Source organism: Lupinus angustifolius, chromosome LG09 (genome assembly GCF_001865875.1).
Source record: "Lupinus angustifolius cultivar Tanjil chromosome LG09, LupAngTanjil_v1.0, whole genome shotgun sequence".
NCBI classification, from domain to species: Eukaryota; Viridiplantae; Streptophyta; class Magnoliopsida; order Fabales; family Fabaceae; genus Lupinus; species Lupinus angustifolius.
In genome coordinates this window covers 20,268,101-20,277,606 of record NC_032017.1, presented here as the reverse complement: position 1 = coordinate 20,277,606, position 9,506 = coordinate 20,268,101, and the positions used below count along the sequence as shown (strand labels likewise).

The 9,506-nt window shown below is 36.2% G+C and overlaps 2 protein-coding genes across 3 annotated transcripts; one reads left to right on the top strand and one right to left on the bottom strand.

Moving 5' to 3' along the window:
• LOC109356747 (protein RADIALIS-like 4) lies at positions 247–1,287 on the top strand. 2 transcript variants are annotated; one of them, XM_019600253.1, is made up of 3 exons: positions 247–330; positions 366–645; positions 967–1,287. In XM_019600253.1, the coding sequence occupies exons 2-3, from the start codon at positions 368–370 to the stop codon at positions 995–997; spliced, it is 309 nt and encodes a 102-aa protein (XP_019455798.1). In that variant the 5' UTR covers positions 247–330; positions 366–367; the 3' UTR covers positions 998–1,287. The 2 variants fall into 2 exon arrangements, with proteins under 2 accessions (XP_019455798.1, XP_019455799.1); XM_019600254.1 differs by having other exon boundaries at positions 276–645.
• Positions 1,790–9,214, bottom strand: LOC109356745 (pumilio homolog 1-like). The gene is made up of 9 exons (XM_019600250.1): positions 8,258–9,214; positions 5,553–7,066; positions 5,327–5,468; positions 5,108–5,215; positions 4,300–4,512; positions 4,084–4,194; positions 3,250–3,444; positions 2,823–2,997; positions 1,790–2,197 (listed from the first exon to the last, which is right to left on the bottom strand). The coding sequence occupies exons 1-9, from the start codon at positions 8,786–8,788 to the stop codon at positions 2,151–2,153; spliced, it is 3,036 nt and encodes a 1,011-aa protein (XP_019455795.1). The 5' UTR covers positions 8,789–9,214; the 3' UTR covers positions 1,790–2,150.

The following is a 9,506-nucleotide window of genomic DNA, read 5'->3' as shown; positions in this document are numbered from 1 at the left end:
CATTTCCTTTGTTTTATTGTGTGTTTGTCTTTCAGCCTTTCAGTGACCTTTACATATATATGTGTATGTGTGTCCCCTTTTTCTGCCCTACATGAAGGAGCATTTACCTCACATGGATAAGAAGCTTGTCAAATCTAGATAGGATCCACCATGACCATTATACAAGACCACTCCTTTAATTAACCAAACCAACCTCTATTTATTGAGGAAACAATAACTCTTCATTTTTTCCTTCCATTGTTTTCAGCTTACTCTTATTCTCCTTAGCTCTCCCAAATTGCACGGATACAGAACTTTTGCCACCTAAACCACTAGTTGATCAATCACTCCTTATATAATTAAGCACCTTAACCAGCTGAGATAATTTATGGCTTCAAACTCCCTCAATAATAACAAAGAAAGTTCTTCCTCTTGGACATCCATGCAAAACAAGCAATTTGAAAAAGCACTAGCTTTGTATGACAAAGATACCCCAGATCGATGGAAAAATATAGCCAAAGTAGTTGGTGATAAATCAGCTGAGGAAGTGAAGAAACACTATGAAATCCTTTTGGAGGACCTTAGGCGTATAGAATCTGGAAGTGTTCCAATTCCCAAATATAAGTCCACAGCAAGCAGCAATAATATTATTGATGAAGAACATAGGTATTGCTTTTAGCTTAATCAAATTTGTGTTTTGTTTTCTGCTCGTAATCATACTCACATGAGACATGGTATTGTATCCTACTCAAATATATTTGAAATGAAAAATTACATTTTTCTACATACTTACACAGAAAATTGCTTTGGAGTTACCTCACAAGACTAAGATAAGTGGTTGAACTTGTAACGTAAAATAATGGTTGAGTTTTCCTTTAGTCACATACTTTTTCTGTATGCATCATTTCCTATTGATGATATTTTTGGAAATTAAATAGCATATTTTGTTGTAGCTTGTTCATTAACAAGGTGTTTCTTGTTTCACAGGCTTCTCAAGTACCTTAATCAGAAGCTTTGAATGGTGCAGGAACAAACAAGCTTAAATACTACTCTCCTAGTTTCATTGTCAATCAAACTTAAATTACTTCTCTCTTCCCAATTCTTACCACAGGGAAATTCAATGGAAGCTCCCAAAACCTCACATTTATGACAAAAACAAATTAGAGCAAGTTTGGGAAGCTTTTAGTTTGAGTTTGAAGTAGCAATAATATATTTAGGATTGACAAATTCAATTTGCCATTTGCTTTGTGATAAACATATTAAGAAGATTGTTTCACTATATATTCATAATGACATTTTTTTTAATAACTGCTATACTTTGTCATTAAGTATAATATATTCTGATGCTCTCAGTCACTCCTCAAATCTCCCTAATATTACTTACCTTGGTATCAAAAAAATAAATTTGATAGAGCTTAGCATAAAATAATAGCATCATGTAGCAGAAAGGCAAAAACTAAAGATTAACTTTAAGTAAAAAGTAAAACATTTAGTTTTACGCATTTACATTAGACAATTACTACATACTAATTATTTTATAGAAAAAGATATTGTTTTTGAAAATAAAATCTTACAGGGTGACTAAAGCTTGCTAACAAGTGTTATACATGAAAATTAATACTATGCTTATATCTTAGCAGAGACAGATTCAGAAAACTTAAAATGAAGAACTAAATGAGTGTGTAACATTTTTTAAAGGTATCTTTTTATAAAAATTTACATATTATGAGGGGTGAAGTGTAACTCAACATAAGACAATAACATAAAAAAAGATATTTAGATAGATTAAAAAGTAAAACCTCATCCATAAAAAAACATGTGTGGATCCCGAATACAAGTACTCTCATAAACCTAGTAAAATTTGTACAATTAGTAACCCCATCTTTACAACTTTAAAACTAGCTCATAATAATATATCTCTGCTGCATAAGAATCAGGCATTGATTTACCACCTGAGACTCAGCATTATCAGCTTCAGCTAAAAACTGATTCTACATATTATATCCTCACACACTAACAAAATGTACAGTTTTCAAGTACAACTAATAATTTATTACTTTCAATATTACAGACAGGGTCACTAGTAGTAATGCCAGATATGAAAAGAGAAAATAGTAGGAGCTTGTATTATCCTCTCTTCAGTTAGCTGGCTGTATATAAACCTTCATTTCCTATACCACTTGTGCAGGATTTAGTGTCAGAATACTAATCCTCCTCTCTGCATAAACATCAAATGCAAAATTTGTTAGTTATATTAAGATGATAGAGCAATTATGAAATACTTGAGTAATACATAAAATGTCAATAGTTTCCACTTCAATATCATAAAACTTTGTGAAGTCTATTCATGAAACTTGGACAGAAAGTGCAACTGAGAAATTCTTCAGCAAAAGAACTAAAAGTGAAAATCATTATTCATCTTGTAAGACAGTAATGAGAATGATTCATCAATGCAAAGCATTTATCAGACTAGTAAATCATCCTACTTCTAAATCATCCTACTTCGTGATGGTAGTAGATTGAATAAAAAGTTGATGCAAGCAAATTATAGAATCCCATTGGTTGATGGAAAAAGGAACTTTTTTCTTCCAACAAAAGTTGGTATATGCACACATGCAAGTTTTATAAATAATGTTAAATGAGCCAAGCCCATGGATGAATTTCAAAGGATCCACATAAAAAAAGAACGTTCGACAGTTTTTGATGGACAATCGAACATGAGAATAAATAAGCACATATGATTTATATGAATACAAGACATACCTATTTTGAGACAATTGTCAAAAAAGAAAAGTAAATATATGAGCTATGTTAGAAAACAAAATTTATGAGAGTGAAAGTACCTCCAGCAGCAACCAATTTCTCAACACGTGCAACAATGTGCTTCCCATAGGTATACTTCTTCAAGGCATTCAGGTGAACCTTTATTCGATTAAGGATTAGCTCAAGTTGCTGGTCATCACAGGTTTCCAGCACTTTCTGTACAACGTAGTTTGCAAATTGATCCTTCATTAGAACCTAAAACCAACAAAAATACAAGCAAAATATAAGAAAACCAGAAATACAAATAATGATAAAATGTCAAAATATCGAGTAACAATTAAACAAGGACAGTACCAAATTTAAACAAAAAAAATCTGTATGAGCTCATATCATGCAAAAATATAGGGCCTCATAGATCATGCACAAACCATAATAAAGGGAACATTTTATTTAACAGATAGAACCAAAGGAGGTTAATGCAATAAAACAAAGGGATAATGGACAAACCTGAAGAGGCTCATTTTCATCAGTAGAACCAAGCATCTCGTCCACAAGGGCCTGACGCTCTGTAGGTGTTCCAAAAGTTAGACACTTTTCTATAACGTTTGAGGCAAACTTCTGCTGGCTCATCTGCACTATTTGGCCAGTTAATTCCTTTATTATAGCCGTACGTTCATCTGGCTTGCCATGCTCCAGCACATGCTGAAATTATTAAACAAAAATCAAAGATTAAAAGCAAATGAGCTAAAGCTAAAGACACAATAAAAAATCATCCGACAATTTCATAGTTGGAAGCAGGTTATGAATCAACTCCAGAGAAGGATACAAATATCCTAATGAGCCAAAATCATAGTTAAACATAGGAGGTACCAGTGGTTAAACTTTAAATAAAATCAACACATGAGTGCATTTGGTATCCATGACCGTTTTATTTGATATTATGCCCGTTAAAATTCCAAAAATATTAAATTTGAGCGACCAGACTTCAAGAATTTCATTGTCAGCCTTCCTCGACTTAGCATACAAACAAGGTTATTACCTAAAGGGACTTCATAATTGATTAAATGGTTTGCTCACTCTATTGATTTAAAATACCAGTTGGCCAAAATTGTTCAGCATAAAATTACAAGTTTCAACATATGAGATGACGAGCAAAAAAAAATCCAATGCACAAGACTCCAACCTAGTGGGGTCTGGAAAGGGTAGATGTAAGCAGTCTTACTCGTTGTTTCGAGGATTTGAACCAATCACCTCCAGGTCACAAGGCAATCAACCTTACCGTTGTGCCAAGGTTCACCCTCAAATGAGATAATAAATAAATAAAAAGGTAGTACAACAAACCTGTACAACATAATTCCCATATTGATCTTGTGCTAACATGCGAACAGACTGCAATATCTCATCCATCATAATCTGCTGTGTTTTGGGATCACGGCAGTACTCCAACACTCTCTGCTCATTAAAGTTTAACTACTTTAGAATTATAATGCCTATCTTTCAAGCAACCAATCCAGCCAACATGTGTTTAAACAAATAAAGAAAAGCTGCATTTCTGACCTGTATAACACGGCAACCATACGGATGAGTTGATAATGTCACAACTTGGTCATAAAATGTTGAAACAATAAAATGGATCACATCTTCAGGCACACATTCAATACATTTCTGGATGACATGGTTCCCATTTTGATCACGTACGCAACGCATAATATGACCATCCAGCTCTGCAACCATTTTAGTCTGCTGATCCAGAGTAACAACTTCTATAGCCTAGATAGTTTAAAAGGGAAAAACAAGATGAAAAACAATTAGTTTTACCATCAACCCAAATAAATCATAGGAGCAGTTATCATTCACATGCTCATAGCATAATAATAAGTGAAAATGTCATTCTCAAAAACATTATGAACAATTATACGCAAAAAATTGTTAGGCACTATAGCATTTCTGACATCGGCAAAACGTAAAGGTAAAAAGTAAAAGACTAGGGTTGCTCTCAAACACCCCACCTCCATCCCAATAGGTGAAATGTGAAATGATTCAAAAGAGAATACCTGACAATTTACACCAAATAAGATAAAAGGACGCTAATGTTGATTATTTCAACAGGATGTCTCGACAATCCTTCAAAAGTCCATTCTCAAGAGAGAAGTACAAAGGCAACTCCAGCAAAGGTAAGTGGAATGTTAGGGTCACATGTTCATGGCCTCCCACATAGACCATAATATATAAAAGTCGCAGCAAACTTTGACATTATAAATGACAATGCATAGTCTACTAGAACTATAGAAGATTGTAAAATATAAAACAAGCAGGTCAAATAATTATGTTAATAATCATAAGGCGGATAAATCGATGAGCAGACCTTCTGGATAACTCGACAACCATACATTTGAAGACTTAGGGTCAGCACATGACCTGTAAGCTGGTCAGCAAATTCTCTTATTTGTGCTTCAGTCCCGTGCTCAAAAAACTAAACATGAATCACAATAAGTTAGGCAAGTATAGAACAGATGTGACAGCCATTTGCTTTTAATGAGAAATTTGCAACGTGCTTGAAAATACGAACAAAAGAAAAAAATACCTTCTGAATCACATAATTACCAAAGACGTCAGTCATTAGAGAAAGGGCATGTGGCATGATTTCATGGAAAACCATGTTTTTCTCATCCATCGAGGCTGTCTCAAGTTTCTGTTGAATAAAACGACTTCCATATTGGTCAGCACTGTTTAAGAAGAGTATTAAAACACGAATTAGCTAAATGTTCAAAGTCAAGAAGCAAGAAATATTATGACCCATATATAGGCACCTGAACTCAACAACATGACCAGCAATTTCTGAAAGTTCAAAACATTTGGCTTTATTATTTTTGAACTCATCCAGCAAGGAGGATGCAAAATTCTCATCCAAGCTACTAACAGCGTCTGAGTTCCAAGCTCCCATGAAACCCCCAGCCACATTCCTCATCCCAGATAAATGCATATTTCGCTCAGTTTGACTCATAGGACTACCTAGTCCATAGAGGGAGTTTGGGAAACGGGAACCAGCAACTGGGCTTCCTGGATATGCCATGCCCAGACCATATGATGGGTTTCGATAAGAATTATGATTCAAGCTGGCTGACTTGCCAAGGTATGGAACACCACCAGTGTGTGGAATTTTAGAAGCAATTGAAGACTCTAAGAAACCATTTTGGAAGCCGGATAAATCTGTAAATGAATTATTTGTGTATCCTCCATTTATAGCTGATCCAGTCAGTGCTGCAATTTGTGCAACAGCAAGTTCCTCGGGTCTAAGATATTGAAGATACATAGGGTCCATCAAGGGCAGCTGATTAGTTCTAACTGCAGCATGATTCCCCAGCTTGCTTGCATTCTGTAACTCTGATGCAGCCAACAAAGATCCTAATGGTGCACCTCTTCCCAAGGCTCTAGAGTCCAACGCATTCACCCCGAGTGCAGCAGCAGCATTTTCAAAGAAAGGAGGTATGTTGCCATTCCCAATCTGGCTTGCCATCATGGATGGTGATGAAGGATTAACAGCATACCCACTCAAGCCATAGTTAGGGTATGAGTCACTCATATGATCAAAGTTCTGATAGTGAGCAGGAGAGTTGCCTCTGTTAGTAAGAGTTGGTGTAGAGGGTCCTTTAAAGTGTGAGTTAACAGAAATTCCACCAACTTTACTAGGTTCTAACTGTTCGTTTGCATACATTGAAGAGTTATTCAGATCCAATCCAAAACCGCTTTCACTCACTTTCAAATGGGATTGGCTAGCAGAATGACTCTGAAAAGACAAAGAGTCAAGTGTGTTCAGGTATGAGTGCTTGTTAACATCATGATTATAATCCACTTCACTATGCCTTGGTGACTGGGGACGTCTCTCGTCACCTACTTTATCAGCTGTGGACAGATTCATGTCACCCATGGCAGATACCAAATCTGCAGGGTCATTTAAACCAGATGATGAGATGGTGTTAAATGAATTTTGACCATTGGGAGTTCTTTTATCTGCAGAGCTAGACCTCCCATCCCCAATGGGTGGAAGGCAAGGACTAGCAGCTCTGGGTAGAAGTTGAGGGTCCGGGGTGGTGCTCCTTGACAGGGACGCTCCTAAAGCAGAAGCATATGATTGAGAAGCCGAACCAACAAGATTTTTGGCACCAGATATGCCCTGCTGGTTTCCACTAGACTTCAATGCATCCAATTCTTGTTCCAGAAAAGCATAATGGGTTTCTGATTCTTCCGCTATGTCATCAAATGCATTCCGGCTAGGCAGGCGATGACTTTGCTTAGAGGCAGATGCTGCATTATTTATCTCATCCTGCTTTGCAAAGAAAATAGGAGAAACGATGTAACTTAGTAAAAAAAAGGAGGACTAGTGAAGAAGAAATTTGAAACTCATTGAAGCTAATGTGAAATCATCCTGAAAATTTATCAGCAAATTTTTTCAATCGATTATTATACAAAAAATCATTGAATTAGCACCAATTAGAAACATGGAAAGTAGTTAGTCATAAATAAGTTTGAAAATACTACAAAGGAAAAGGGATTTTAAAGCCCAATCAAACATGTGCATAGACAAATCAACAGCACCACCGGAGACAGATACTACTCAAAAATCAGAAAATAAAAGGAATGGCCATCCATGATTAATCAATCTATTATCTATAAATGTTGCTGCTCTCAACCTATGTCTCAGCTTTCAGGAAGAATCCTCGCATGAAATTAATGCAAGGTGGATGAATGAATTATTGATTGTTTTCCATAGTATGAGGACCAAATCACTCACATGCTTCTACCTAACAGTGGTCTCAGAACGGACATGACAAGGGATACAAACAAGGTGCACAACAGACACATGAATATGGCAAATTTAACAAATCATAGGAGACAAATGACTATGACACTGAATATAAAGTCTACTAAAGCAGCAAAGACGAGATGAGCAAGTGATTAATTGCTTCCCATCTTATCAAGACAAAGTCACTCATGTACTTCCAAGTCTGACATCAGACACAGAACCAGTATCTAAAACACACAAACACGATACGGATACAGACAAGATGCAAGACAGACACATAAAAATGATAGACTAAAATTTATGGGACACAACACTGAGGTAGTAATACATAAAAATAATTATAAAATAAATATGAAAACACAAATCTTGAACTAGTAAATAATAGATGTTTTAAAAGCTAGTAATGGACCATTGGTACACAATAAAGTACTATAATCTATCTAATTATTGAAATATTCTCATCTGTGTTAGTATCTAAGTCAATGCAGTTATAAGTATCTGAAGTATCCATAACTGTCAGGCTCCCTTGATCAGAATTAATTATGAGAAAGAACACAATTACAAATATTTAAACACGAAACAGATTAAAACACCAACAGAGACACAACGAGCTCCATTTAGATACAACAAGAAAATGAATCTCTGAAACAAATTAAAACACAGACAGAGAAATAGGATACAGCAAGTTAAAGAATTGGCCATAACTGTCACCTGAAATACACCAGCAAAGCTTCTATGCCTATTCCCAAGTCCCAATGTCGGCGGCAACCCGATCAAACCGTCGCCATTCCCGCCCCACTCCACTGCACTCTTCCTCTCAGGCTGCACAGAGAACAGTGACCTCTCTTCATCTCCACTCATTCTCCTCCTATCCCCAATCCCACCGACCTTTGAACCTCTCAACCGCTGCTGAGAGAAACGCCAGTCCTCCTTCGACACCAGTGGTGGCGGCAGCCGCGGGTTCAAATTCGCACCATTTGTATAGTAATAATTCGCATATCCCGGATCAGCCCGAACTTCTTCCTCATTCCCCAGATATCCCCTTCCTCCTCCCAACCCCATCCCCGCCGCAACAGGTGAATCAAACAACCCTCCAACCGCCATTAATGACCCTTCCACGGTGGGTGGCGCCGACCCACTTCTCAACCTGTTCAGTTCTCTCTCCCTCTCAATCAGAACCCCCAATTCCTCGCCATATTCAGGGTTCTTCAGCATCATGTTCCGGTAACTATCACTCACCATTAGATACAAAAAAAAAACTCCACTTAGTGAAAAACACAGAACAGATAGTTTAATTTATACAAAGATTGAAACTTTGAGGAGAGAACCAACTGAAAATATATAAACTATCAACAGTTCTTAATCAAAAGTACAAAAAAGTTCTTTGAATTATTAGTGGGATCAATTACACGAGATGAGCTTCAAATCAAAGGTTTAAGTGAAAAAAGCTGTGTTTTTATTAGTGGGTATGGAGATTAAAATCGTGGGTCGCAATCAGAATGAGGATCAAGGTTCAAAATAAATAAGAAAAGGGACGTGAAGCATTGACGATGTTTTGGTCCATATTAGGAGAGAAACAGAAACAGTTGGAGACTGCGAGTGTGGTGATGTTTGGGAGTGATAAGTACGAGTGTTTGAGTTATATGTGTGTTAAAGTTAGGGTTTGAGATTGACGGTGGAGATTGAGTGTTGAATGATTTGTTATATTACATATTTACATTACACACTTAGGTTTTTTACTATTTTAATATGCGTGTTAAAGTTGTAAGACTCTGATGTTTTGGTGTTAGGGGGGGAAATAACAGATTCTGTATTAAGATGGTTGAAAAACATTGCTTTTTTGCATTTTGCTATAATTGTTGCATGCTAAAATATCTAGTGGTTTTTTGGTTTAGGTACAGAGAATGAAGGATATTGTTATGATCTTGTATAAATAAGGTGCAAAAATGTTTGTTTTTGC